The 26,984-nt window shown below is 48.5% G+C and overlaps 13 protein-coding genes across 13 annotated transcripts; 6 read left to right on the top strand and 7 right to left on the bottom strand.

The window, feature by feature from the left end:
- Positions 1 to 310: 310 nt before the first annotated feature.
- On the bottom strand, positions 311 to 994 carry LY89DRAFT_71708 (uncharacterized protein). Its single transcript, XM_018218316.1, has 4 exons — positions 918 to 994; positions 846 to 865; positions 599 to 781; positions 311 to 547 (listed from the first exon to the last, which is right to left on the bottom strand). Exons 1-4 carry the CDS (start codon positions 918 to 920, stop codon positions 496 to 498), a joined length of 258 nt encoding a protein of 85 aa, XP_018071440.1. The 5' UTR covers positions 921 to 994; the 3' UTR covers positions 311 to 495.
- An 82-nt stretch (positions 995 to 1,076) lies between these two features.
- On the top strand, positions 1,077 to 2,543 carry LY89DRAFT_685041 (60S ribosomal protein L3). The gene has a single exon (XM_018215006.1). It carries the CDS (start codon positions 1,246 to 1,248, stop codon positions 2,332 to 2,334), a length of 1,089 nt encoding a protein of 362 aa, XP_018071439.1. The 5' UTR covers positions 1,077 to 1,245; the 3' UTR covers positions 2,335 to 2,543.
- Positions 2,544 to 3,071: 528 nt separating this feature from the next.
- Positions 3,072 to 4,336, bottom strand: LY89DRAFT_585366 (uncharacterized protein; the record flags this gene model as incomplete). The annotated part of the gene is made up of 2 exons (XM_018209316.1): positions 3,072 to 3,938; positions 3,986 to 4,336. The coding sequence occupies 2 exons, from the start codon at positions 4,334 to 4,336 to the stop codon at positions 3,072 to 3,074; spliced, it is 1,218 nt and encodes a 405-aa protein (XP_018071438.1).
- Positions 4,337 to 4,832: 496 nt separating this feature from the next.
- On the top strand, positions 4,833 to 6,649 carry LY89DRAFT_707424 (alpha-L RNA-binding motif-containing protein). The gene is made up of 3 exons (XM_018217607.1): positions 4,833 to 4,927; positions 4,985 to 5,422; positions 5,473 to 6,649. The coding sequence occupies exons 1-3, from the start codon at positions 4,892 to 4,894 to the stop codon at positions 6,397 to 6,399; spliced, it is 1,401 nt and encodes a 466-aa protein (XP_018071437.1). The 5' UTR covers positions 4,833 to 4,891; the 3' UTR covers positions 6,400 to 6,649.
- A 415-nt stretch (positions 6,650 to 7,064) lies between these two features.
- On the bottom strand, positions 7,065 to 8,007 carry LY89DRAFT_748303 (uncharacterized protein). Its single transcript, XM_018221150.1, has 2 exons — positions 7,839 to 8,007; positions 7,065 to 7,632 (listed from the first exon to the last, which is right to left on the bottom strand). The coding sequence occupies exon 2, from the start codon at positions 7,548 to 7,550 to the stop codon at positions 7,086 to 7,088; it is 465 nt and encodes a 154-aa protein (XP_018071436.1). The 5' UTR covers positions 7,551 to 7,632; positions 7,839 to 8,007; the 3' UTR covers positions 7,065 to 7,085.
- Positions 8,008 to 9,061: 1,054 nt separating this feature from the next.
- LY89DRAFT_707423 (putative NRPS-like enzyme) lies at positions 9,062 to 12,232 on the bottom strand (the record flags this gene model as incomplete). Its single annotated transcript, XM_018217606.1, has 5 exons — positions 9,062 to 9,735; positions 9,792 to 11,088; positions 11,163 to 11,882; positions 11,943 to 12,032; positions 12,074 to 12,232. The coding sequence occupies 5 exons, from the start codon at positions 12,230 to 12,232 to the stop codon at positions 9,062 to 9,064; spliced, it is 2,940 nt and encodes a 979-aa protein (XP_018071435.1).
- Positions 12,233 to 12,621: 389 nt separating this feature from the next.
- On the bottom strand, positions 12,622 to 14,208 carry LY89DRAFT_707422 (cytochrome P450; the record flags this gene model as incomplete). Its single annotated transcript, XM_018217605.1, has 3 exons — positions 12,622 to 12,859; positions 12,939 to 14,129; positions 14,197 to 14,208. 3 exons carry the CDS (start codon positions 14,206 to 14,208, stop codon positions 12,728 to 12,730), a joined length of 1,335 nt encoding a protein of 444 aa, XP_018071434.1. The 3' UTR covers positions 12,622 to 12,727.
- Positions 14,209 to 14,857: 649 nt separating this feature from the next.
- On the top strand, positions 14,858 to 15,903 carry LY89DRAFT_707421 (putative 4-hydroxybenzoate polyprenyl transferase; the record flags this gene model as incomplete). The annotated part of the gene is made up of 2 exons (XM_018217604.1): positions 14,858 to 15,736; positions 15,776 to 15,903. The coding sequence occupies 2 exons, from the start codon at positions 14,858 to 14,860 to the stop codon at positions 15,860 to 15,862; spliced, it is 966 nt and encodes a 321-aa protein (XP_018071433.1). The 3' UTR covers positions 15,863 to 15,903.
- A 712-nt stretch (positions 15,904 to 16,615) lies between these two features.
- LY89DRAFT_550286 (uncharacterized protein) lies at positions 16,616 to 16,852 on the top strand (the record flags this gene model as incomplete). Its single annotated transcript, XM_018208297.1, has 1 exon — positions 16,616 to 16,852. A coding segment is annotated over one exon (237 nt), but the record flags the coding sequence as incomplete, so codon positions are not given.
- A 582-nt stretch (positions 16,853 to 17,434) lies between these two features.
- LY89DRAFT_71254 (uncharacterized protein) lies at positions 17,435 to 19,033 on the top strand. Its single transcript, XM_018217986.1, has one exon. It carries the CDS (start codon positions 17,736 to 17,738, stop codon positions 18,648 to 18,650), a length of 915 nt encoding a protein of 304 aa, XP_018071431.1. The 5' UTR covers positions 17,435 to 17,735; the 3' UTR covers positions 18,651 to 19,033.
- A 531-nt stretch (positions 19,034 to 19,564) lies between these two features.
- On the top strand, positions 19,565 to 21,216 carry LY89DRAFT_685036 (uncharacterized protein). The gene is made up of 2 exons (XM_018215005.1): positions 19,565 to 19,743; positions 19,907 to 21,216. The coding sequence occupies exons 1-2, from the start codon at positions 19,729 to 19,731 to the stop codon at positions 20,885 to 20,887; spliced, it is 996 nt and encodes a 331-aa protein (XP_018071430.1). The 5' UTR covers positions 19,565 to 19,728; the 3' UTR covers positions 20,888 to 21,216.
- LY89DRAFT_685035 (glycosyltransferase family 31 protein) lies at positions 21,164 to 22,847 on the bottom strand. Its single transcript, XM_018215004.1, has 3 exons — positions 22,260 to 22,847; positions 21,622 to 22,153; positions 21,164 to 21,549 (listed from the first exon to the last, which is right to left on the bottom strand). The coding sequence occupies exons 1-3, from the start codon at positions 22,736 to 22,738 to the stop codon at positions 21,193 to 21,195; spliced, it is 1,368 nt and encodes a 455-aa protein (XP_018071429.1). The 5' UTR covers positions 22,739 to 22,847; the 3' UTR covers positions 21,164 to 21,192.
- Positions 22,848 to 23,350: 503 nt separating this feature from the next.
- Positions 23,351 to 26,227, bottom strand: LY89DRAFT_734064 (uncharacterized protein; the record flags this gene model as incomplete). The annotated part of the gene is made up of 2 exons (XM_018219874.1): positions 23,351 to 23,443; positions 23,498 to 26,227. The coding sequence occupies 2 exons, from the start codon at positions 26,225 to 26,227 to the stop codon at positions 23,351 to 23,353; spliced, it is 2,823 nt and encodes a 940-aa protein (XP_018071428.1).
- Between the last annotated feature and the right edge of the window lie 757 nt (positions 26,228 to 26,984).

Raw genomic sequence — 26,984 nt, 5'->3', positions numbered from 1 at the left:
GGTTTTAATGACTAGGTTATTAATTTTCTCAATATTGGACTGCTAATTCACCTTCCATTTCTAGTTTCTGGGCCTTGCCCAATGTTTCTGCAGGTTCGAATGCATAGGTACGGAATATTCGAAGAGTTTGAATAGTTGCCTGGCCATGAACTCCGAGATCGACCACCGGACACCGCTCTTTGAAGCCGCACATCCAAGTTGAAAGCCGATATCCCGTGTAGGACTCCGAATGAGAGGGAAAGAAATAGAAGGGTTAGCTGATATTGGCTTAAAAGAGGTGTTTGTTGCTGTTGACGAGCAATCGATTGATGCTTGAAGAGGATCCACTCCGAATCTCACGGTGTATAGCTTGCGCTATCCTCCCAAAATTCAGAATTCAGTCCCTGTGGAGCAACATAAATCACAATCACAGAAATTATCGGTTCTTATGTTGCGTGGACCCAATCCATTCAAGACTCCCGAGATATGTACAAGTCTATCGTCCTCAACATCGTTCTATGATCCGCCCTTTGCGCTCTTCTCATGCTCGATGATTTGCTTGCTCCAACTAGACATTCATCAGCAGAACTCAGACTAGCCCATTGTGTGAACAACATACTATCGGCTTGGGAAGAATCGTCCTTCTTCTGGAAATCTTGTCCGCACCTCCCTGTCTGCGCTCAACTTCCACATCATAGCCGTAATACCGACAATGACAACCCCAAAGACTGCCGTATTCGCTTTCCAGTTCGAAGGTTGAGAGTACCAGCCACCTGCTGGTGACCAGACGTGCTTAGGGTAGCTATGTTGGAGTCAGAATCGAGGAAGGGAGGTCGAGATTCGGGGTTCGTAGCCCATTGACTTACGGGATCTTGCCGCCGCCGCCCTAGAAGCTGTTAGCACTGCTCTCAATCATTTTCAATTGACATATGATATACCATTTTGATCAATTGCAGAGAAATCTGGGGGTTAATTGCTGAGACTGACGTTCTGAGGTCGGAACAGATGCGAGAGCTCTCCACTAGCGTGACGGATTACATAAGGCTCGCCCGAAAATAATGTCGTGTGAGGAAGCTCAGAAATTTTGGGTAGGGGATCAGGAAAGCAAACTTCACAACTAGAACGCCCAATCCCACTCACGACTTTCCTTTCTATGCCCGGTCGAGCAGGTGTGGAGTTGTAATATCGATGAAGAGGTTACGATTAGAAAGATGGAGCGGGCAATTGCTCTCTCCGCGCACACGACCATGCTGTCTACGATTCCAGATGCAAGCAAGTCTAGCTAGCACGCGAACGCGGTCACAATCCTCTTCCTCAACTGCAGATGTCATATTCGAAGATGCAGAGCGAATACCGAACAAAAAACACCCTCTCAGTCAATATGCATCACCGACTCCCGAAGCAGCTCTCAAATCCGCCAAACTAGCAGCATTACATGCTCGACTCTCCTTACCGCAAAAACTCCCTCTGCAGACCATGGCGAGAACACTAGTCGATCCTTCAGCAGACTCGAATCCGAATTTCAATAATGCTGCTCTAGCCCAGCTAGGTGGCTCCATAATCTCTTACCACGTTGCCGAATATCTTCTCTGTACATATCCCCGACTACCCATGACCGTCCTCTTTTCAGCAGCGTACGCCTACAACGGACCTAAGACCCTCGAACTGATAGCGCGGGAATTGGGTGTCGAGACCGCCGCCGCGCCAGGCTCAGAAGTTGATCCTGGATTACTGCAATTCTCAAAGATGGCTTCAGGAACGAAAATAGATGAATTTGGGGCGAGCACAAGACCAGACTCGAAAAGTTTCTACAGGAGAGGGATGAGCAGTAGAAATGTGTACGATGATGAATTCGGAGACACCATTCCGCGGGAAAGGGAACCGTATGAACCGTTGTCTACGGAGCAGGCGTACGCAGGATTCGTAAAGGCGGTTGTGGGAAGTTTGTTTTTGCATGCAGGACGAGAGCAAGCGAAGAGATTCGTGAAGCGGCATATTCTGAGCAGACATCTGGACATCTCGTCTCTGTTTCAGTTTAAGACGCCAGAGCGAGAGTTGACGAGGTTATGCCAACGAGAGGAGTTCGAGCATCCAGTGGCGCGAATACTGAGCGAGACGGGACGACACAGCAGGTCACCTGTATATGTGGTGGGGATTTATAGCGGGAATGACAAGCTTGGGGAGGGAGCGGGACCCAGCTTGCTAGAGGCGAAGATTAGAGCCAGCGTTGCGGCGCTGAAGGCGTGGTATTTGTACAGTCCTGGGAATAATGTCCGGGTGCCAAGTGAGATGGAAAGCAAAGGGGCGCGGGAATGGGAGCCGGTACACATTGATCTGGGAGAGGTGATACATTAGTTGGATGGTGTGATGCATAGCGTGCGGACCTGTATGATGATGGATGATGGCTGGTTGCTTGTTCAAAAGCTGGCTATGTGTATTATTGAGATCTTCCTTATGTGTCTATGCATTTAGGGAGCTGATGGAGCTCTGGTTGGAGTATGTCCGGATGGCTGTAGAATATATCGGCGCATGTAGAATCAATGGTACACTCCCCAACTCCAAGCAAAAATGGTTCACAAATTTCTTGATTTTTGGTATTTTTGGCATGCCAGAAAGTGCAATTGCTCTAGGATGTGAGACTTATGTACAAGCGCAATCGTTAATCCGCCTCCGCCAAGTGCGAGCAAGCTTATCTATGCCAACCGAGCAAAGGAATGCACTGCAGACTTGACGAGACATGAATATTGAGAAAATCCGCCCTTCCCATAACGCCGACTGACACAACCAACCGACTGACCATGCATGAGCTTCGTAAGGAAGAACCAAGCGAGAAATCGAAAAGCAGATGGGGGGGTATCATGACTCGACCGTGACTTCGGACTTGACGTCGGCCTTCTTTGCTGGCTTCTCATCTGCACCATCATCGTCGTCGCGGGCTCGCTTTCTCTCATTTGGCTCCTCGGAGTTGACCTCAGTCTTGACCTCTTCCTTAACTTCATCCTTAACCTCATCCTTAACCTCATCCTTAACCTCTGCCTTGCTCTCCCTGTGTAATTGTCAGTTTTGCAATTCACCTCTGTTCGAATCTGTACTCACTCATCTCTATCTTTCCGCTCCCGATTTCTGTCGTTGTCACGATGTCCTCGATCATCACGACGTCCACCACGACCACCCTTCTTGTGGTGATCCCGAGCATTTCGACCATTTTTGCGATCATCCTTGAAGCCAGAAGCTCGGTCTTCCTCGCGTCTCTTCTTCCAGTCATCAGGATCGCGATCGGTAAAGTCTCGGTCACGTCGCTCACGGCCTCCATTTCGATCACGATCCCCTCTCTTGAAGTCACCGCCACGGCCACGGCCACGACCTCCGCGACCACGGCCTCTACCACGGTTTCCAAAAATACGAGCCTCTTGAGGGTCTATCTTTCCATCTCGGATATCTTGTGCCTTTCCTTCAACATACTCTCTCTTCGATTGGATGAGGAGGGTATGCTTGCCCTGCCACAATGGCTTGGGGTCGAGGTCGAGGAATTTCTTGGCGGTCTCATCATCTTGGAATTCGACGAAGACGGAACCCTTGAACAGTCTGTCATCAGTGCGGCGGAGTCGAACGGCATTGGTGGGACCGTAAGGAGCAAAGAATGCTTCAATGTCGAATTGAGAGCTTGGTTCCTCGTCGCCGAAGCCTTTGGCATAGATCGATCGAGATTCAGCTCTGCTAGACTTCGTTGGGTCGTAGGCGATGCGGCGATTGACCTGCTCCTCGCCCTTTTCACCAGTGACCTGGAGGGACTTGCTCTCTTTGAGTGCGGCAAGGACAATTTCTCTTGACGTAAAGCGCTTCATGCGTCCGAATCCGAGGATTTTAGCAAGATCGACAGGCTTGTTCGCAGAACCACCGGTCAGGTCCCATAGATAATTGTCAGTTGGAAGATTCGAGTCTCCAAAGTAGAATTCGACCTTGTCAGGTTAGTCACCGCAGTGGCCTAGATTTAATGATACCATACCTGTGCTCGGATCTTGACAGGATCTTCAGACTCTGACAAGACAGACGCATCGTATTTGCTGTTGTTCACACCCTCAATAGGTTTGGCAGAAGTCTTGAGGATGCCATTCTCGTTGAATCTCAGCTTAGGCTTGCCTTCTTCATTGGCCTCTTCAGTATCCTCGCTCTTCACATCTTTCTTCTCTGCAGCGTCGCCATTTTCTTCTTTTACTTCAGCCTTGGTTTCTTCTGCGACAACATCCACATCGGTGGGCGCAGAAGCGTCGCCGTTCTCCTTGTTCACGGTCTCATCGTTGGGAATTGAGGCAGCTGCAGGATCAGGCTCTGTAGCTTCGATCTTGGGAGTGGACATCTTGGTGGGTGGTAATTCTCTCTATGGCGTGGAGGATAAGTTGGGGAGTAGAAAGGACCAAAAGAATCAATGAATCGTGCGAAATAAATTTCGTGTAGATGCCCGATCTTGTATCTTCGTATTGTCTGCTATTGCACAGAATATTAGTATTGTGGCGGTGAAATATTTGTGACTGGATCGGTGACTCGAGCAAGAAGGCGGGGTGAACTTGAGCTCTTGAGCTAGCTAGCTTTCAATTGGCGCACAAATAGAAATTCGGTGAAACTTACCTTGAAGAACTTCCCAGCTGCAGATGTTTGCCAGAAAGTCAATTGTCTCAAATAAAGAGTTTGCGACTGCTTCTCAATAGGTTGCAGTTTTGCGGTTGTCGATTGAGGGTCCAGAAACCATTTTATTTTCAGAACGAAGAGTCTTCGTTTGGGTGGTGAGCGGCCGCTAGCGTCGAGCTAACGAGCTTTATTTTGTTCAAGGGGATAATTTTGGACCTCATGCGACCATTGCTCTCGTGAGGTGTATATTTTCGAGTCTGCAGGTTGCAACACTCAATTCATCGCTATGGCAAGAAAGAGATTTCATCAGTTAAAGAAAGTGGTAAGATTTTATCCCTCAGCTGCCTTGACATTCCGCAGAAGCTGACCTGAGAGCTAGAAATTTCGGGCGACATGGAACAAATACAATCTCTATAATCTCTCGCGTCTGTCGATGCCCCGAACCCAGTCCTTGACTTTCTATCAACAGAAATGGAAAGCAAAATCAATAACACGTGCATATCATGGCGAACAAATTAGAGAGAAGCAATGGCAGCGAATGTTTACGCCACGGTTGAACGCCGTTGTACCAATGGACCATAGATATCTGGCAGAGTTTGATGGATCAGAGCTTGCAGCGGGACGTGGGTCGGGGCTGGAGAAACCTTTCGATGCAGAAAAGACGAAACGAAAACAGGCAATCCCATATATGCATCAAACATATGCTCCCATCGAACGAAGACTAGATATGGCCATCTGGCGAGCATTGTTTGCAAGTAGCGCACGGCAGGCAAGACAATTTGTGGTGCACGGGAAAGTTAAGGTCAATGGGGAGAAGGTACATCTCACTTCTTTGTTTCGTCATGTTCAGACATTAATCTTCTCCAGATGATATACCCTGGATATCTTCTGAACCCAGGCGATCTATTCCAAGTCGAACCCGAAGCCGTCCTCTTCGCCACGGGAGCTCCGAAAGATGGACCACAATTGCGAGTTGGCAGAAGAGTGCTTCGGGTTCGACGGAACAGGAATGTCGGCATGGAGAAGCTTCGAGCACAGATGGCTGAGCGGAAAGCTGCAAAAGCCTCCGACAAAGCATCCAACAAAGATTCAAGTAAAGCTCTCATAAGCTCCAAGACCCCGAAGACGTTACTGGAAGATCATTTTGAGTACCGGAAAACTCGTGAAGCGGATCTTTCTACCATGATCCAGCGAGCGGAATGGAAGCAACACGCCAAGAGTAAAATGTTATCTGCAAAAAGAAAGCAGCAGATTCGAGCTTTTATCAGGCATGCCAAGAGCGCCAGATCCAAAGTCTTTCGAAAGCCTTTCCAAGAACTTGAAAAGGAGCGCCTAGCTTTCGTCGAGGAGTTTCGTGGTTCTGTTGGATCTAACACACTGGATAAGGCGTGGCGACAGGCTGCTAAGAAACGCGCTGCTGAGAATTCGGTCGAAACAGAAGCTGGAGCAGCTGAGGGAGCATCTGAGGAAGCAGATGCACCGAAGAGGACGAAAACGCCCTATGGAGAACGAGTTGCTGAAGAGAAGCTCGTAGCATTAGAGAAGAGAATCGCGGCAATGAGAATACAGGGTGATGGTGTGGATCCTTCTAAGCCCTACGCCACACCATGGCGGCCAAGGGATTTCATGAGTGCATTTGCGTTCATCCCGAGATATCTGGAGGTCAGTCCGAAGATTTGTTCAGCGGTGTATTTGAGACATCCAGTGGCAAGACCTGGATTGACGGAGGTCCCAACACCATTCCCTGGTGAGATTCAGCAGCTAGCATTCAATTGGTACTTGCGGAGGAGATAGAGTGTATTGATAATGTATTGGAGATATGTATGATGTATTATAGTAGAGGAAGTAGAAGACATCTCTCTCCGTATGCAATACGCTCTTTTGCTGTTCAATTTGTTGCAATTTTTCATTACTACAGCAAAGTCCTTGTACTCAATGTTTCATGCTCAGAGGAAGGCATCTCGGTAAGGCACATGGTAGCCAGCTTCAATGGCTATATCTCCTTCAGGGACAGTCTTGTATAGTACAGAAACTTGAAATTACGAACGCCCTCATCATTCCATACTCCTACTACTGCTCGGAATATCTACCTTATGGTCTATCATCTCAACACTGACCATCTTGTGTATATACAGGCGCTCCTCATCATCATTCTGATTCAATACCTTATCCACGTTACTAGCTACGTGCATCGCGCACGGCACTCTGTGCTTGCAGTTCAAGCAATGGTTGCCAGATATTGTGACGCTGTGATGGGTACCTCTTTCATTGCCGTACCGAGCGTAGCGGTGGTCGTCCGATGCTATGGGACTACTGTACTTGCCTATCCCGCCTGTAATGACCCGCCAAAAACGCGGCATGAGCGGGAAGCAGGTGCAGAGAATGATGGAAGAAATTTCGGCAATTCTGGGGTTGACAAGAGGATGAGTATGGAGTGAGGATAGGCGCGACCAATGGGGATGAAAAGGACTTGGGTTGACTTACGACCACAAGCCTACTGGGGCAAAGAGGTAGCTGGCGTCGTCGCTGTGCAGCGGAGGGACGGTGTACACCAGGCGGCAGATTGAGCACGCGAAAGCAAGCAGGCCTGTTGCGAAGATGGCGGAGATGCCCAGCTTCAACTTCATGCTCATATGTAGGTGGAAGATAGCCCAGATGGGTAGTATCAGGATCATCAAGTCGCTGACCACGTTGATGACACCCATAGCTATCAGCAGGGAACCCGTTTTGATACAGTGCCCAGTTGTGATCAGCGGATTCCATATCCGCTCTTGTGGCACGCACTCGAACACCAGAACGAAGAATGATGCTAGGTAGAATGCTAAGTTGCTCCAGAGCAAGACCTGAATAGCGATGTATACGGCGCCCGATTTAATTGGCGCAAAAGTACGTTGAAGCTGGAGGAGTAGTGTTGCCTTGGCGAGCCAAGTAATAATGCAGTACATGAGCTTAATAGCCCAGCTAATCTGTGGAATACAATGATCGGTTACAATCGTGGAAGGTCAAGTAAAGTTAAGAGGTACATACCTGTGAAATTCTTGGCGCTGACTCGATGCAAGAATGTCGGCCAATGCCTGCCATACCTTGGATCATAAAAGTTGTTGCGTACCCAATGAACATAAGCCATGTTAATACTGAGAAATCTGTATTTGGTGTATGAGACTTAGTCCATCATGTACTGTAAAGATGCTCTGTTCGGAGTTGTGCACATAAAAGAAACATCCCGCACTTACAGTCCTCGATCGTGAAACTCGCTATTGTTTTCTTAGCTATCAAGCGTGCAGCGGTGAAGATTGTTGTTAACACAATAGACAAAATCACCGTAGCCACGATTTCGGGATACAGGGTGTCGGTGGGATTGGTGAAGTTTGGTATAACGCCGGCAGGCGGAGAACTCATCGGAGTGAACGTACTTGCCATGGTGTGGATGTCAACATATGAATTGAATAAGTTGGAGGGTTGAAGAGTTTTGATGGCAATCACGATGTGGTTGATGTTGCTAACATAATGATAGTGCACATAGTGGGATGTAGAGTACGCGATGTACATGTACGGAGAATGGAATATGAGATTGTATTGCGTACAAAGAGCATCTTTCTATCCCCTTGATCGTTTGCGAAGTTTGTATATGGCCGAATTCCCGCCAGAGATCGCCCTTTCTCGAAATAGGGGAGGGCAAAGTACGTTGGATTTGTGTCTCCCAAAGAATTCGCGGTTAAATAGGCCCGCATTTAAGAGCCTGTGGTTCATGACCCTCAGGGTCTTCAGTCTTCGATGGAGGCATGAAGGACAAGCTTCTGCCCTGTAGTATGTTACCTGCAATTCGAAAACAGTAAATCAATATGTGCGAGCGAGAGCTTACAGATAACCCACCGAAAGGTATGAAACGCAACCCGTCTATATCCATGGTGGCAATACAACGCTGCGGGTATAGGACAGATTCTAGATTGTTGTAGGGTACCTATGTCTGGTTCGCGGTACCGGAAGAGGCTTTCCCTGGCAGTAGCAGTAAGTAAAGCGCACCCTCCTTGCATTAGGAAACGCAACTCATTTTACTAGGATACCATATTCGATTGCGCGTGGGGGGGCTTGAGGATCGGCTGTTGGTTTGAACCAACATGTAACGCACCAAACTCAATAAGGCAAGCAATAGAGCCCAAACAAGGACATGATAGGCAACGTCTGGAATACTGTATATATCCCCTAATCCAAATGTAATTCTTAAGTTTCCGATAATTCTGACTTAACTGGATGCTGCTTGCCACGGAAATAGTAAGAGCATGAACAATAAGTTGCACCTACGAGGACACCCAGTTTTGGGAAAAGTAAAAGCGCATAGTACACGATTTTACAATATGCAACGATTTAGGAAGGGTGAGCTACTAGCTAGCAGAACACAACAAATACAGCACGCATCCTAAATGCCGTGCGACTTGCTCGAATACTACTATCTCCTTTACAATGACAGCTTTTGAAGCCATGTCTCGATCAATGCTGCATCTACAACTGGAAAGTAGGACATACTCTTACTCGTCGCGATCAGATTCTTCATCGCATACTCGTGCGTCGGTCCACGGCTGGCCATTATGTCGAAGATCCGGAGCATGCGCAATGCGGGGAATCTATCGAGCGTTCGAGGATCCCTGGTATCTAATTCCCTTATTCTCTGCAACCATTGCTGCAAGCTCACAGTCTTCGTTCCCTCGCCACACCATATCCGCACTGTATCCATCACCGCACTCCACAGTAGAGGTCGTGGATGCACGACATTGTAGAACCGCACACAACTTCCGCTATCAATTTCATGCCCCACGATTTCGCTCACGACTATAGCAGCTTGATCGACCGGTACCCAATCTACCGTGTCAACAAAGTCGGACGCCAACGACCCAGAAGCTTTGCATGTGCGCAGAAATATCGGTACAAGGTCACCGTCTGGCCACGTCCCCTCCTCCTCTGGTGCGGACGATGGTGAGATCTGGCCCATCCGAATGATTGTTGCAGGGATACCGACTCTCGACGCTGCGTGCAGTACATGCTCAGCAACGTGTTTTGATTCAGCGTAGCCGATATCCATTGTGGCACCAAGATTCTCGACAATATCCTCTGGAACGCTCTGCTGTGGCGAACCTTGAGGGCAAAGACGCCAGTGGAGCTAATCGAAGAAATGAAGACGATGCGTGGACGGAGGGCGCTGGCGGCACTTAGATCGATGAGATGCTTGACGCTTTGGAGATTGTCTTCGAAGGAGTCTAGGGCGAGGTTGAAGTCAACTCGCCATGCGTTGTGTAGTATGATATGGCAGTCCTGCAAGAGCCGAGTGTAGTCTTCATTGCTTAAGCTGAGATAGGATGAAGCTAGGTCAACGTGCAAGAATGCTAGTTTTGTGCTTTTCCCTGGGATGTGATTCTCAAAGATCGTTTGTGCTCTTGTGGAACGATTCAAGCAGTAGAGGCGGGATATGCGAGGGTTTCGGATCAGCTCTATCAGCAACCGGCTTCCAAGGTATCCTGTCGTGCCAGTGACAGCAACAGAGAATCTGCTAGTGTGTTCTTTCGTCACTAGACTCTCTAGAGTTTGAGGTAGGTCAACAGTATACTCTGCAACCTTCGCTTGCATCTCTGCTATGCGATCTCTCTTCCTCGGTGTAGTTTCATTTTCGAGAAAATCAAATAACAAGGAGATAAGCCGTTTGATAGTTGGGTTGCGATATAGAATTTCTGCAGAAAGCCAGTCCAGGTCGGCTTCCGGTTTGGACTGAAGAAGACAGGATTTGAGAAGTCCTACAGCCTCTACAGTTCTTACCGAATCCATACCATGTGCGTACAAGTTGTCCTCGTCTTTCATCTGGTCATCAATGGAAACATGGGCTAGAATAGAACGTACAAGTTCTTTTATATCGCTTTCAAGAAATGGAGGTTTGAGAACTATTGGTACTCGTAGCGGTTCTGTCGAAGCACTTCCGTAAACCTTTTGGATCTCTTCGGCAAATAGCTCCTCGGTCAAGCGACGCACAACAGTCCCTTTCCCAGCTCTTACAAAGGGCTTGCTAGCGTCTGTAATGATGATCATGGACTTGGCTATTCGACCGTGCCCGGGAAGGAGAGTATTCGCTTTCTCTACAGCAGGCCAAAGATCTTGGGGTAGATCCGAGGAAGATGCCACGTCTTGACCAAGCTCTACCAAAAGTGCAGCATGGGAGTAGCCTTGCCCGACTACCAATGCACCCCTGACACCAAGAACGGCCGTGATGGAAGACTCCATGGGAATTGGGTTCAGTTTCTCCCCACTCGAAAACACCAGGATATCATCTCTGCGAGCATGGAACTTCCACAGGTCTGGCTTGCTCGGATGTGGTTTGAAAAGATCCTTAGTCCTCCACTCACGCACGTCAGGGTAGTTATGATATAACGAGGAAGTCCGCTCAAGGTCTTTGTCTGCAAACACCACCAGCTCAAACATGCTTTCGCCTGCTGGCTGAAGCTCGAAGCGTTCGTTTGGATGAAATTGAATGTATGCCCAATCTTCGGGTAGAGGAGCAAGCTGTCGGATTTGACCATCTCGGTCGAGCCATAGAATTGGCAGAGAGTTGTGTGTTTCGATATTTCATCGCCAACCACCTGTGGTAGTGGGCCACCGGCATAAAGGAGGACATCGAGTTGCTTGAAAAGATCGGCGCCACCGTGCTCATGATATAGCTGCTCCACTATACTCGGCGGTATGACAGCACCGCGTGGTTTATGCAGCCGGATCATTTCTGCAGCCAAACTACCGCTAGGTGGTCGCAATGGGGGGCCAGGTATTGGTGCTGTTAGATTGTACAGCGGCACCATCACCTTTGTCATGAAGCCAGCAATGTGAAAGGGTGGAAAGACATCGTAGATGCGACTGTCTGGCTGAGAGAACCTGAGCGTACTCAGACCATCGTGATTGATACGACCCGGCACAGAGGGCCAGTCACGGACATCATATGTCGTGAGAGTTCCATGTGTATTGATGACTGGCTTTGGCTGGCCAGTGGATCCAGAGAAATGAAGAATGAGTATAGGCTCACGATATATATCTTCGTACTTGAGGTTGTAGGGATACTCCGCCGGTGTGGCAACAAGAAGTTCGTCCAGTGAAGGGAGCTGTTCACATTGCAAACCATACACAGCTGCTTGTAAAGTCTTCGCCACAGACCCAACCTCGCTCGAATGTACCAACCTCAAGCATTGCGTCTGTTCTAGCAGAGACACATTGACTGCGGTTGGATTTCGTGGTGAGGGCAGAAAGACCTGAGCATCAAAAAATACTTGTCAGCATGTAACGGGTAAGAACATGTTACGGAAGCTGACCTTGTATGGACATTGTACAGCTGCATAGAAGAGGATGTTGTAGCGGAGATCAGGAACTCCAATATAGGAAAGGGTCGTATGGCGAAGAGGCTTGTCGCCATTTTCAAAGCGGTTTGCAGCCAATGAGATACATGGTTCACAGCTCGGGCAACTTGTTCGAAGGTAACTTGATAGAATCCTTCCTCGAGGTTATCTGACTTGGCGACTACAGCAAATGTTCGCTGAGGATTATGTTTGGCCTCATCGTGTAAAATCGTCGGCATCAACCGACTTCCATGGTTATCGTACATGGCGCTAGCCGCTCCAACAAAATGTTGCTTGAACGATGCTTTAAGAAAGGTAGAGCAAAAGTAACGTAGAGCTACATCTTATTCTATATACAGCCTATGATTGACTGACGAGAAGTTGTATCTGTGCCCCGCACTATTTACATAGATGTAAGCAGACGTGGGGCCAAAATACTTCGTATATTCTAAGAGTCTCTACCCCTAAATAGCAGGATTAGCGAACCAACCAACAACATTCGGGACTAGCGATATAGGTACCAATATTATCCGACATATCCAACATAACCTGAACAACGCAACAAACAAAACCAACATATTGTGACCTGCCTATTTCGAAATCGGCAGCATACGTTCTTGTTTCATGCATATGCACATATTGCAAGAGAAAAACCCTTCGAATACATAGTCTGATACATTGTCATGCATACTCGCTGAGTTAAGGCAAGCTACTCCGTGCTTGCATTCTTGTCCAACTTTGGTAAACCTCATCTTCTAGCTTCAGCACAGCCCTCTCGCTGCTCCTTCTTTCCAAATCAGATGCTCATGCGTCGAGCTCCGCTTGCTCACTCGAACTGGGAAAGGCTCTGTTGTACTTCCATGATTGAGACGCTTGCTATCGTAATTGCCGTTCTGCAACGTTTGGTCAGCCTTCAGTTTAAGGGGTAACAAGGGTAACAGCCATAGAATCACATTGCCATATAATACTTACAAGTTCGAAGTCAAAGCAACAGATCAGACGTGAGAGTGCAAGGAAGAGGGCCGGTTGCGCGGCCTTGTACCCAATACAGACCCTCCGTCCTCCACCGAACCCCCAGAATCTATGGGTCAAAATGGCCTCGTTACCACTGCCATCAAGCCACCTTTCAGGCAGGAATTTCTCAGGTTGTTCGCAGTCCGCGCAGATGGCGACGGTGTTGATAACAAAGTTGGTTTGTACAGAGAAGACAAAGCCTGCATATTTCAGTTCTTCGGTCAGTTGGTGGGGAGGTATGAGTGGTACGACTGGTCGCCAACGAAGGAGCTCTTTGATAAAGGCGCAAAGGCAAGGCATGGAAGAGATATCCTCTAACCCCGGTAGCCGCAAACGTACCCCTCTTCCACCACATACTTCGTCGATCTCCTGCCGGCATTTCTGAAAAGCTTGTGGATAGTGGATGCTCACCATAGCGAATGTGTTCAGCGTCATTCGGATGTTGTCTCCGCCAGCTGAAATGACCGAATTCGTGAGATAGAGTGCCTCTTCCTCCCTACCCTTGTCCGATTTCAATAGGACATCCCGGACCCAAGAGTCTCCAGCTAGCCCCTCTTCGACTTTCTCCTTAATGGGACCCCAACACTTCTTGAAAATACGACGGTGAGACAGGCCGACAGCTTCCCACTGTTGTCGCCAGAGCTGCAGCGGCCGTGGTATTCGAGAAAGAATTGGGAAGAAATCGACGGTAGTATTGAACAGACTTGCAAGAAACTCCTTTGTAACTTTACGATACTCGGCTAACTCTTCCTCACTTTTGTTGAGCCGATGCCCGGCAACCACACCATAGGTTGCTGCAGTTGCATATCGCGAATGGTGTAGGTACCACTTCTCTGGACTCTGGAGACATGAGAGTAGCAACTGAGCACTTTCGAGGTCCTGCCATTTCACGAATGTCTTTGCCAAAGGTCCAGTAAGTAGGGGCCGCATCAATCGTCTTCCCTCACTCCATGTTGCGCTCCTCTGGAGTACTGACCGTTTTCCATTGCTGATCAGGTCGCTCGAAATTGGCATGTGGGCTCGTTCGCTGGTGATTGTAGCTCTCTTGGAGATGATCTCACTTGCCACTCGGTCTGAGTTGATAACAACCCACAAGTGTGATCCCATATGCAAAGTAGTCATCTCGCCAAAGATGCGTAGCGATAAGAGCTGAGGAATTTTAGGCATTAGAATTCCATTGTAATTCAAGGCCAGCTAGAGGTTTCTTGGGACTCACGTAAGAATCCATTGAACCATCAGTCCGCGCTTTCCAGAACTGAAGTAAGTTCCCCACAAAAGGCAAGCCCTGTGGGCCAGGTGGCAGCTCCGCGTTCCTTGAGAAGCCCCATTTTTGAACCAAAGAGTCCAACTGCCTATACGCGAATGAAATCAATACGAGAATGACTATGGTAGTAGCTAGTATCCACTCCATTGTAGAGAGATGTCTGTAGAGAAAGTAGACGGTGAGGTGTGAATTTTCCAGACTTGATGTTGACTGTATTTCGATCCTGTTGTATTTTACTTATGCACCTTGACAAGAGTGCCGTGAGCTGCATGCGGAGTATGCCCTCTTTTGTGATAAGGTGACAACAGCACACCTGAAGTATTTAGCCTGTATCTCTTCTTCAAGAGATCCTTGCAACTACTTGGCTGGAACCTAAGGCTTCCGCCGTATCCATCAAATTGATTGGCTAACAGGAGGAGACTTATCAGGCCTCCAGAGGTAAAGAAATCCAGAAGGTTGACTTGACCTGCACTACGACGTACATGTGGTGTTACTCACGACCGTGTTCAGAGTATAAAATAAGAGGTCTGAATCAGTCAAACTTGATCCTGATCTTGACTTTTGTCAAGAGCTTCTCTGTGTTTCATATCTGAAAAGGGAGACGACAAAGAAGATGAATATCTCCACAAAACTTGCCACCCGTTACCATGCACCAGACAGCGGTGTCTTTCTCTTACTACCCTCGTCTTGGGTCCCATATGCTGAGCTGATGCGACTTGATCGTCCCTCTGGCTACTATGCCTTCTACTGGCACTATGCCATTGGCCTGGCTTTCGGGGCCTGTATCGCCCCGCAACTTGTCTCTCCCACAGCGCTTGTTGCGTTTACGGGATATTTGGCGCTTTGGGTGGTCATTCTGCGTGGCGCTGTCTGTACCTGGAATGATAACCTCGATCAAGAATTTGACCGCAAGGTCATACGCACCCGCTTCCGGCCGATCGCCCGAGGTGCCGTGAGTACGGCCCAAGGCCACGTCTTCACGCTCATACAGACTGTGGTGGGGGCGGTCATGCTCATGCCACTACCATGGGCCGTTCCGGCCTACGCAGCAATCATGATGGCTATTCTCACCATCTATCCTCTTGGCAAGCGCGTCACAGATTTTCCACAGGTGATTCTTGGCATAGGATTCGCCATTCCAATTTTCATGTGCTGTGCTGCGCTTGATACCGATCCCTTGCTCCAACCCGAACTGTTTGGCGAGCCGGAGGCTGTAGCTATGAAGTGGGGTGGAGCATGCTTGTACTGTGCAAGTGTTCTGTGGACCATAATCTTTGACACCGTGTATGCACACCAGGATATCAAAGACGACGTCAATGCAGGAGTAAGATCTCTGGCCGTTCGTCTCGGCGATCACACAAAACCTGGATTGGGCTTCTTGGGCGCTATACAGATTAGCTTGCTCGTAGGAGTGGGGCGTCTGTGCAACTTCTCGGTGTTTTACTTCATGGTAAGCTGCGGCGGAGCAGCATCAGCACTCATTGCCATGCTGGTACTTGTCGATCTCAAGACGCCGGCCAGCTGTGCCTAGTGGTTTGGGCCAGGTTCAAGATTCGTTAGAGCGAGCGTTGTTGTAGGTCTACTAGGCCACTATGCTTTTAGGTGGACGAGCAAGTAGTATCACCATGAAGGGATGTAAAGAAAGGAGAAGTTCCTGTGGGAGATGTTTCAATAAAGCCTGTGGAGCTTTGGCATTGTAAAATCGGCTATTTTTAGTAAATGCAGGTGTTTGGAAAAGTTGCCGATCACGTGCTGACCCCTTTTTCACCCCGACCTGGCCGACCACATCCAAATCACCAACGGACTCTTTGTTCATCCTTAGTTAATCGTCTAAATTTCAACTAGTCTTTAAAGTCAGAAATTCGAACTTTCCAATACCTTAGTGTTAGATACACTTTGATGCTCGAAATTATTGGATTGGCTGAAGAGCCAGGAAGAACCAATGATACTAACCTTTTTTTCGATTTTCTTGAATCGAAGGAAGTCTTCTCAGCTTCTGGTAGAATAAAGAGAAGTATTGGCGGTGATTGTTGTTCTGAGCCTCTCTATGCGCAAACCTTGAGATGTGCTCTCCAAATTCTAGGCAGTAAAGTTCACAAGGTCGTTTGGTCAAGCTGAATATCAAATTGCTTTTTCCGGTGGCGTTGGGCGTTAATTGTTTCGCACAGCCTCAATCCCGCTCAGCCGCAATGCCACGAAGTGACTTTTGGAAAGCCTCGCGGTAGTTGCTTCACTTCGCATTTCACTTCATCCTCCTTTTGTATTCTTTCCTCTATGCATGCAATTTACGTATGTCAGCCCGCTTCATGAGATGTCGGTCCCACTCTTATTCGCGCTTTTTCTTGTGATTGAGCTATCCAGTATCAGTCCAGTCAACCTCACAGCCTTGCGGACCGACATTGCTCCAGCCTGGGTATCAAGCCCGGGAGGGAGAGGAACATGGGAGATTCTGTACAGTTGTCTGTTCACGCTTCTTTTGTGTGTATATACCGCAATACACATGAATGTGCCACCTGCTGGCGAAAGTAAGTTCGCATTTTGGTTGAGAAAGACAAAGTGGGTAGCAATCGCGGTCTTTGCCCCCGAAATTGTCGTCGTGAACGCTTTTTTGGCAGTGGAAGCGTACTAGAAGGTTCATCCAAGAACTTAAAGAAATAGCAGCTGAGAGTAAAGATGAGGACTTCAATGTTAGTATATTTTTACTGTTCCAAAGTTCACAAGTCTCTAATGCATTGTTAGCGGTGGTACGCTAAGCCGCACAATCGTTTCGATATGGTTTACGGCCACTACGTTATAATGGGAGGTTTCGGCGCCGACGTCGAAGACATTCATAACGTGGCGGCAAGAGTCTCGATCACGCCCGAAGGAGTTCTTTTCATGGCCACTCATGGAAAATTTTGTTGAGTACCAAGAAGTCTCATACAAGACAAGAGCAAAGCAGACATTCTCGCGAAAGGCTTAGTTTGCGTTCAAGTTATGTGGGCAGCTGGCCAAGCTATTGAACGTAAGATTGCCGGGTATCCAATAACGATACTTGAGATACACACCCTTGTACATGTTGTATGTGCAATAGCCATGTACACTTTATGGGGACAAAACCCACAAAACGTTCAGGATCCGACCATAATTAGCTTTCAGCAAGACCCAGAGACCCTTGCTTTCATGCTAGAAGTATCTCAGGATTGGTTTCCCGATAAGAAGCAAGGTTTTAAAAAGTTTCAGAGGGAATTTGGCGCACGTGTTCCTAGATCGGTCAAAGCTACTAGACCAGAGTGTGAAATGACCTTCGTACATAAAATCGAACCTCAGTACATTCAGGAGAAGGTCTCTAGCCACGAGGATACATCACTTCCAGAAATTCTCCCAGATTCCATCATCCACGAGGACGGGGTCGCTCTCGCTAAGATCTCGACATATTACGCCGTATGTAGGAAAGACAACGAACAGATCGAAAAGCTCTATCCTATATTTATCGCGTTCCCGACTCGTTCATGCGACTTCTTGTACCAGCTTGCTCCGACCCAATCCTCTGCACCATCTATTCTGGGCAAGTTTTATCTTTTCCTGGGCGAATATTACCATCCGGAATCGAGGGAATTGGCGTCAGACTACCGAATAACGGCTCTTTGAGCGCTGCTCTATCACTAACTCGAAAAGATCTCACACGGTGTTCCCTATTGTTGCAAGCTGCTTCAAAATTGAGCGACTCCATCCGAAATGGGAATTCATTGAATCAGCAGTCTCCCGACCCTGGATATTGTCCTGAAACCAAACTACGCGCCCTCTACTCTTCGCATATACCCGCAGGGATATATCGGGAGACGCACCCCTTGCTCTCCATTTCGTCGCAAAATTGGAATAGTGAAGAGCTGGAAACAGATAGTGATAGAACATGGTTTGTATCAGCCATGATGCTACTTCCAATCGCATATGGCTGTGTTCATCTTGGAACGTTAAACTTTGTCTTTCCGACGTCCATCGAGAGGTTACTTTGGAAGATTTCATGCATAATCCTCATCTCATGCGGGGCCTCTATCGGGGTGTATTACTTTATGGTTTATGCTACAGGTTTGCTTAGCAAACTTTGGCGAAGGTTTGGGTTTGGAAGAAACAAGCAAATTGATCAAGATACCTTAACGAACGCTCATAACACAATTGACAATCCACTGAGATTCGTCAAGAGACAGGTCTATTACTGGCTAACGGACGATCTCTTGGGAAGGTCTCAGTACGCAATAGAGGCTATGGGGTTCTTTGAAGCAATGTTGTTCTGCATTGTATGTGTGCTGTATTGTTCTGCGAGATGTTATGTCGTCTTAGAGTCCTTCATCTCATTGCGCCGTGTGCCGATTGGAGTCTATCAGACCCCCGCAGGCAACTTCTTGAATTATATACCTCATCTATAAAATAGTCGTTCTTTCTAGGTCTGTAAATGGTCTACGCATACTGGAAGATTGATTTTCGTTGCAGGAAGCTTTCAAGTTATTGTAATGTGAGAAGACAAAGCTAGGTAATGAAAATTGGACCAAAATGTTTCTCCACCCATGCCGCTGAGCGACCTTCACGGCTATCAAGTATCTTTAGGACGTACATATGGTGCTTACTTTTCCTGTCATCGAGCCCCCGAGCGTCCCAGCGTTCCAGCGTCCCAATGAAAACAATTGTTGCCGATCACGTGCCTTCTCCCCTTTTCACCTTTTGCCCGGCACCTCCTAACCGAGACAGCCGACCATATCCGAACCGCCAAGCCCTACGAACCATCTCCAAGCCACCATAAACATCTTTGGTCCATCCTGATATGTCAAAGTTGCGTGTTGCGGTCACTCCCGTCAAACTCGTATGTTCAAAAACATCACCCGCGAGCGCGGAACCGTGTCCGCTTATGCAATAGATCTCGATCTATATCAACGGCATTCCCATCCGAGCACTTATTTCCAAACGAAAGTACTAGAATGTTCCGCATATCGCCGTTTATAGGAGTGATGGCCTTGGGGGTGTTCTTTGTGGACCTTTCGTTGCCGGTGAGCTGCATGAGGCCCCGCAAACCTGCTTTTCCGACTTGGAGATCAGCAATGCAACGTTGAGATTCAAGGAAGGCTCGTAAGCCTCGTGTGGCTTGGTATAATTTGTTTTCCTCAACTTTTTCTGGAGCAGGTGATGGCCAATTGCATATCATGAGAATGTTCGAGAGCCGATTATGGAATGTCCTTGCGTGAGTCGGGGCACAGTCGGGGTCCTCCCCGGATTTATTCCTAGGTCATGTATGAGCGTGCTCTGGGAATGCCGTGGTTTATCATGGAATTGTACATGTACTCTTGCACATGCAGGTGACGGTCTGAGACCGGTTTTATATATCTTCATGGCATTGTCAGACCACAATCTGCGTTTGGCATTCAAGTCAATATAGAGGCAAACCGAGCTACCCCTTAGATTTGAATACTTCGCTCTTTGCTTCCACTCTACTGTTCTCGATAAAAATTTGCGATGTTCAACAACAATGTAAGACCCGAAGATCTCAAGAGTACCGTTGATGCTGAATCATTGGATTTTGGTGGAGAAGTACCTGACACTTCCTCTTTTCCTTCTGTTCCCTCTGTTCGTTCTCTCTTCCTTCAGCATCTATCTCTTATATTGCTTATGATGGAAACTAACACCCACACAGACATATATTACCACTGGGAACCAAGAATATCCCTACAGGCCATCTTTGCCTAGCAACCTGAACTTTGACCTCAATTTTGCCTCCGAGTTTCAAGCACCACCCGATTGGCTCCAGCCGCCACCGGCATGGACTCCGAACAGAACGCCATTCACAGATGCAGACTCACTCTCCGGCTCAGGCGGCGCGGGAGTCTCTTACGACTCTAATTGGAACCCCTTTGACTGCTCTTTCTCTTCAATCAACAGCACCGTCAATAATGGAGCCTTTGTCTCTCGAAATCCCTTCACCCCAAGAATTTCAAACCCTACACATTTACAGACTGGCTACACTATTCCCAAGGATAGCTCGTACGTGAGCTTAAGCTCCATCAGTCCCAGCACAGACATCGAGTCCCCACATTTTGACTACGACTTTGGCCGTCAAGATTCAACTCGAAATTCCGTCACTAGACAAACGGCCCACCAATCACGGACTTCGTTCACTTCGCCCCTTCCATCACCAGGACTGGCCCCTCAACCCCAACTCCAACCCAGAACTAGACAGCCAGCCTGGGGCCACCCCCGTAGCCGCGGCACCTCAAGCAGCACATCCTCCCATTCGCACTCTCACTCCCGGCGAAAATCCGTCGACCACAAGCCTCGTCTCCGCTCCACCTCCTCCTTGTCGGGTACCTCCACCATTCACCCCAAGCCCGAAAACGCCACAAAATCAAACCACAACCAGATCGAGAAGCAGTACCGGAACCGCCTGAACTCGCAGTTTGAGGTTCTGCTTTCAGCGCTGCCAAAAGAGGAGAACGGGGACAGGGACGTGGAGGATAGGAAGGTGAGTAAGAGCGAGGTGTTGGATTTGGCGCAGAAGCATATTCGGAGATTAGAGAGGGAGGGGGAGGAGCTTGAGGAGGAGAATGAGAGATTGAGGGAAGATGTGGAGGAGTACAATAGGGCTTGGGTTGAGGGTGGTGGGGTTGTGATGCCTTGATCGTTTGAGTTGTGTAAGATTCCAGAGAGGGTTAGTGCATGGATAGACTGGCTATTTTTGTAGGTATGAAAAGGACGAAAGCGTGGCGTTATAGAGGTTTTGGACAGTGGAGATTGGACTGGAAAGCTGGGAGTAAGATGGATCCCGGGCCGTTTTTTGCTCGGTTCTACTAGGTATCATTTCATTACATGTATAATAACCTGGGGTGAATACTTGCCCTGTGAATTTACAGAATTCTTTGGTCATTAATCACGTGAAGTGAACGTCATGACACATTCTCAGAGTAGCATTCAATTATACAAAATTCATGGGTTAGACCTCACCCAATGCGCGCTCGCACAATCGGTCTTCATTGTCCAGTCCCGAACCCTCTCCACATTCCATCCCGAGATGTATCGTTGCGCCCCATACCCATCCCCTTTCGATGAACGTGCCCTGCCAAGTCGGATATGATGTGACAACGCGCAGGTGGTACCGTTGTAGACGAACTGAAAGCATAATTTGTCCGCTTCACAAGCTCCTTTACAATCATCGAAGGTTGTATGAGACGCCTTTTTCGTTGGGTAGATCTTCATGCTGTCATCTGTGTTATCCCAGTCTTCAAGGATACTGGTGATTTGAGGAGCGATGTAGTCAAATAAGTCTTTGAATAAAAGTGGATGCTGTACTTGTATTAGCGGAATGACGCTTTTCTTTTGGAAGGGGCAAGTATCATCAAAAATAGATATAAATACCATGTTCATTGTTTTAACTTTCCAATCCTCGACCCACTGCCAAAGACTTTGCATATCTTCCCCGGCAATGTGATGTAACGAGATAACAGGCTCACACCAAAGATCTCTCCCGAATGGAACAGTGGCCGGTGTCTCTCCGTTGAACATCGGCCAATAGCCTTTCAGCTTGACACCCTTTGGTTTTAGTACCCTCGCAAGAGCTTCGTCGCCACAACACAACTCAGTTACGTTCAGACCGTACTGGCTATACAGTGGTTCCTCTTGGTCATGCGAGTAGGGGCTGTTAAGTGCTTTCAATGCGCCATACGATAGGATGTATGCGCTTCCACCATGTGCAAATTGGAGTCCTGGTAGCCAGACTGGACTGCCTATGTAGATCTTGTTCGCGGGGTCATGATGTTCCAATAATTCGAGGAGATTGTCCCATTCAACGAAGGTGTCCGTGTCTATGAACACGAACCACTTCGCTCTATGCTCGCCGCCGATTTCTCGTTGCATTTTCCAGATCTTGCGCTTCATGGCTAGGTTCATGCTATGGAAGAAAGGGGCATCAGCATTTGCATCTAGGCATCCTGAGAGATGCTACTCATGAGAAATGCTTAAGAGCAGCTACACTAGATATAAAAGTAAGTACTTACTACTTGGCCAAGTCCCAACCACCTTGCAGCTCTCTAGTATCCTTCCCCTGTTCTTTATACTCCTGCAGTTGGTCATATAGCGCGAATTCGGGATAGCTCCTCCGCTCTTGCTCCGATAAATCAGCATAGACATCATGGACACTGTAAGAGTCGACTTCTTCTTCCAAGTCCGAGAAGATGAGGACGTTCTCCCGAGGAATTTGGGACAGGATTGTCACAAGTTGGTAACGAAGTCTGCTTTGTGGTTCTGAACCTCCTGTTTTGACCACAATCTGGATATCTTGGGCGATCGTAGCCCTCGAAGCTGTGCATGATTGTGCGAATAGCGACGAGGCTGAGCAGGGCGTCCAAGGCCATGTATCGTAGCGCCGTGCAGCAAAATCCAGAAGTCCAAAGGAATGTAACAGGAAAAGAACGATGCTGAGAAATGTGAAGCCCCTAATCGCCCGCCTGGTGTATCGTGGGCTCCGCCATGCCATCGCTCACCCCTTTCATATTCAAGTAAAGAAAACGCATTGAAAATCCAACATACAGATGCCGAAAGCTGGTGCCTACATGTACGTAGTATCGCTAGCACTGAAAGGTACTAGCAGTTTGCAGTGCCGAAAACCAATGGAAATGGGTCGTAAGATTATTTAATACGAGGAGAGTGAGAATTCTTCGTATTGGTGCTACGCCGCCGGAACCACTCGGTTCATGACATGAAAGTTTGGTAATTCGTACGACCCACACATCGTGAAGTTAGGGGGCCGGGCGTCTAAGCGATTGGACCGGCTAACGACCAATTGACCACGATTGACATCGCATGTAATCGTTGGGATTCAGTTGCGAAGAGGTGAAGATTGAGCATATGGTTAGTAAGAATAAAGAAAGAAAGAGGTTGAGGTCGTGAAGGGGAGGGAATGAGGGGCCGACCAGTGATTCTGACTTTAGAGGAGATAGGCTAATACAAGAAAAGAAAAGAGATTGGACTTGACCCTGAGTCAATATGCGATGTGTGATTTGGTAAGGGTATATTGCAAACAGAAAAACTCCTCCTAATGCCGCTAAAGCGAGTGTTTTGAACATAGAAATGGTAAGAACGCCTCGACCTAGCACGCATGATCCATCCTCCAATCATCAAACACCGTTACCAACGCCGCCATAATAGCATAATTCATCTCCGCAGAGACATCAACCGTATACTACTTCCAGTCAGCATGATATCCAAACCGGAAAAGAATAAAAAGAGAACTCACAGTATGCTTCCCCAACTGCGCCTTAACACTGATCCTCCCCACCTCAAACCCACCCCAACTAACCTCCACAACAGTCAAGCTCTCATTCCCCCTCGCAACCCACCTCCTCTCCCCATCCATCAACTTCTCCCCCGCCCCCAGCTCCACAACCCAATATGGACTCAACCCAAAACTCGAATTCTTCACACTAAACAACCCCACCCCATCCCCGGTTTCTCCAACCCTCGTACTCCCAGTCTTCCGCTGGAAACAAAACAACCGCTCCCCTTTCTCATCAAAGAAATCCGTGCGCCGCGACAACGTATTCGTCTGCGTAAAACACCGGATCCCCCTCTTCGAATCCGAGGACTCCACCGCCCACTCCAATTTCGAGAACGTGGCTACGCGTCTCGACATCGTCATCTGCAATCCTGTACTCGAGGCGCAGAACCCGGAATGGAACCACTTCGCCTGGCTTGCAGCTTTCTGAGCGAGTTTCGCCTTCGAGATCGCGGACTCGCGGTCAAAGTCCCGGGGCTTGGGCGCGATGTTCAGTGGGCGTGGGATGATGGGGGCTTGGACTTCGAATTGCGAGGCTGCGTGTTGGAGTTCGTGGGCCGTGGGCGAGTGGAAGGCGTAGGTGTGGGCGGTGCGGCTGAAGTTGGGCGCGGGGATCATGGGGGCGGCGGATTCGAGGGGGTAGCCTTGTGGGGAGATGGAGGATTCGTCGAAGGTTATTTTCTTGGGTTTGGGCCTTGCTTCTTCGAAAGTCTCCTTAGTGTTGGCTTGGAGAGCGGGAACTGATGCTGGTCTATAAGGTGTTGGTTGAGCCTCTGGGGCTGAGACGTTGAGAATCTCAGGGCGGGATGGAGCTGGTGCTGATGCTCGCCAATCGTCTGCCTTCCCATTGGTATCAGCTAGCTCAAACTTAGGTTGCGCTTTTGGCCGAGGTCGAGCCAGAATCGAATCCGAAGTGCGAGCTATCTTGGACTTGTCTGGTACTGCTGGTGGATTCCACATTGGCATCGTGACCAACACATTGTCCTGAGCGTCCATACGCTGAGGCTTGGGACGTGGTCTAGCCAACATGGAATCTTGCTTGAACTTGTTTAGAGCCTCGCTCAATCCTGGCCTCTCACTGTCCACTTTCTGTGGTGCTGGTCTAGTTGATTCTGGGATTTGGATCGTCAGACTTGGGGTTAACATGCGGGTCGAATTGCCACTAGAAGAGCGGGATGGTGTGGCGTCAGATACGAAAGTAGAGATACCTGTACTTGCGTCTTTCTGTCCAATACTCAAAACTGATGGCAGTGGTTCAACCGGGAGTTCCTTCTTAGGAGGACGAGGAGGTAGGCTGAAATCCGGAGTAGGGATCCTGAGCTGTATGGGAAACAATCCAGATTCTCCAGGTGGTGTGACAGCAGGTGAAGGTGGAGCTTGAGGCAAGATATCGACAAAGCTGGTGATCGTCGCTCTTGTTGGCTTTGGGAATGAGAATCGAGACCTGAGACTCGGTTTCGGTCCTACCAAGTTGTCGAGACTTTTGTTCCTTGCCTCATCGACTGGAATGGCTTCATGTGGATCTTTGAGCTCATATCTCCCTGCGCTGGCGCCTGCCATCTTGAAAGATTCATATCTGCGGAGACTGGGATCGGTTGGTGGTGGTTGAGGACGGTTCAAGGTAGGAGAGTATGGCGGTTCGACGTTCTGAGGACCAGACTCCGGTAGGGCGGGGAGAGGATTGCGGTAAGTTTGGAAAGTATTCTGTGAGCTTCTCGACTCATAAGTGCGAGCACTGGAGTTCTCTGGAGAGTAGACAGGTTGATAAGGAGATGGGGATACTTCATGAGAGCTTCTTTGACTCTGCGCACGCGTAGATTCCAAAGGAGGAGATCGGGATGGGCCGTGTGCGGTTCGGGAGGAGTCTTGAGATCTCTTTGACTCTTGAGGAACGTATGCTGAAGGCAAGTAAATTTGACGTTGCGATGGTTGAACGGCTTGAGCAAGCTCCTCCAACTCATCTATCCGCGCACCAGAAGCCATTGGAGGGGGAATTGCTGGTAGCATCTTGTGGCGGTAGGCATCCTTTCTTGAGCCCTTGCGTTCGTATTTGCTAGCGATAGTCGCCATCGACGGCCAGTGCCCTTCGTTATACGAATTTTGCCTCTTCTCCTGAGGATCCCTCAATTCGTGTCGACGAACACTCGAGTTTGCTGCTTGTGGCGCAACGGGTGATGTTGATTGTTGAGGCAAGCTGGCTTCATCGTGGACCTCTCTATTTTCGAACGTTGGTGGATTTTGTGCCGCTGTTGGAGGTGATGGTGTTAGTCGAACTGGTCTGTCCACCACGGTCAACTTGTCGGCCGGCTTTGTCGTCATGCGGAAATCGTCTTGATGCCTCATTCCACTTGGAGATCGTGAAGACCTGTTGCTCAAAGTTCTTGGAGTGGTCATTCCAGATACCTCCGAGAATAAAGAAACCGAAGGAGATGGCGATGATTCTTGACTCGATCCATTATAATCAGCAAAACGCTGAAAATCCCCCACCAATGCAGGATCAAAATCTAATCGAGGAGGTTCCCATGCTTTCGTGGCCTTGGTTTCAATCTGTTTCGAATCCCCATCGTTGTCCAGATATTGAAAGATCATGTTCATCATCTCCGAGTCTTCGGCCGTAAATATTCGACTCTCCCGATCCACCGCATCCTGAGCAGGTCTCAAAGACCTCGCAAACTCATCGTCTTCGTACATACTGTTGACTTATAAACCTCCGATGTCGATACCAGAGAAAAAGGAAAAGTTCAAGAGATGAGGACAATGCAATCAATAGACTTCCTCAGCTGACAAAAGAATAAATCAAAATCAGCAAAGGAAAAGCGGAAAGATCATGCAGAGAATAACGAAAGATGAATCCTTCCTAAAAGGCATTACGAAGGAAGGCCGCCCATCTTATTTCACCACAATCCACCACGATACAGTCATTGTTTGCTTTGCGCTGCCAATCCATCCGCCATCCGCCACACCACAAAGGCTATTTTTCACGGCGACCGAGGAGCTGATGATTGTTGGCGTTGCGTACTGCCCCTTCGGGTGTGGCTCAGCCATCCATGCAGATCGCTAGTCGACGAATCACGACCCGCGCCGGGCTCGGCAGCGATCTATTTATATGAACACCACGCAAACTGAGTTCTCACATAAGCACGAGCCCGAATGCTTTATGTGGTGACTTTTTCTGCTTTGCTTTTCTGGTCGATGAACAAGACAAGACAAGGGAAGGTGAGGATGCCATAAGACGTCAAATGATCTTCAGCCTCGTTCGCGGCCGTTGAACGGGATCTTATGCCGCCTCGTGTTGGGTAACCACTCTCAGAGCAGTATCGCAATAATTCCTGAAACAGCTCAAAGCATGACAGAACATTTTTTCGTATAAGATCTTCTTGCCTCCCAACCACTGCACACCTCGCTCTTGTTGCACAAAAGAATTCCTCCTCAGAATCCATGATTCCAC

This window comes from Mollisia scopiformis, assembly GCF_001500285.1.
Source record: "Mollisia scopiformis unplaced genomic scaffold LY89scaffold_12, whole genome shotgun sequence".
Classification (NCBI taxonomy): Eukaryota; Fungi; Ascomycota; class Leotiomycetes; order Helotiales; family Mollisiaceae; genus Mollisia; species Mollisia scopiformis.
Note: the sequence above shows the minus strand (reverse complement) of the source record. Positions and strands in the feature narration are given on the sequence as shown.

Excerpts from the sequence above, each read along its gene's own strand:
- LY89DRAFT_685041 (XM_018215006.1), top strand. The coding sequence starts at position 1,246 with ATGCAAGCAAGTCTAGCTAGCACGCGAACGCGGTCACAATCCTCTTCC.
- LY89DRAFT_685035 (XM_018215004.1), bottom strand. The coding sequence starts at position 22,738 with ATGGCATGGCGGAGCCCACGATACACCAGGCGGGCGATTAGGGGCTTC. Across the intron at positions 22,154-22,259 it reads GGTTGGGACTTGGCCAAGTA|CATGAACCTAGCCATGAAGC; the intron begins GTAAGTACTTAC and ends TTTCTTCCATAG. Across the intron at positions 21,550-21,621 it reads AAGTTAAAACAATGAACATG|CATCCACTTTTATTCAAAGA; the intron begins GTATTTATATCT and ends ATACAAGTACAG.
- LY89DRAFT_707424 (XM_018217607.1), top strand. The coding sequence starts at position 4,892 with ATGGCAAGAAAGAGATTTCATCAGTTAAAGAAAGTG. Across the intron at positions 4,928-4,984 it reads TTCATCAGTTAAAGAAAGTG|AAATTTCGGGCGACATGGAA; the intron begins GTAAGATTTTAT and ends CCTGAGAGCTAG. Across the intron at positions 5,423-5,472 it reads TTAAGGTCAATGGGGAGAAG|ATGATATACCCTGGATATCT; the intron begins GTACATCTCACT and ends AATCTTCTCCAG.
- LY89DRAFT_748303 (XM_018221150.1), bottom strand. The coding sequence starts at position 7,550 with ATGTACTGCATTATTACTTGGCTCGCCAAGGCAACACTACTCCTCCAG.
- LY89DRAFT_71708 (XM_018218316.1), bottom strand. Across the intron at positions 782-845 it reads GGCGGCGGCGGCAAGATCCC|CTACCCTAAGCACGTCTGGT; the intron begins GTAAGTCAATGG and ends ACTCCAACATAG. Across the intron at positions 548-598 it reads CGATTCTTCCCAAGCCGATA|TTGGAGCAAGCAAATCATCG; the intron begins GTATGTTGTTCA and ends ATGAATGTCTAG.
- LY89DRAFT_71254 (XM_018217986.1), top strand. The coding sequence starts at position 17,736 with ATGCGACTTCTTGTACCAGCTTGCTCCGACCCAATCCTCTGCACCATC.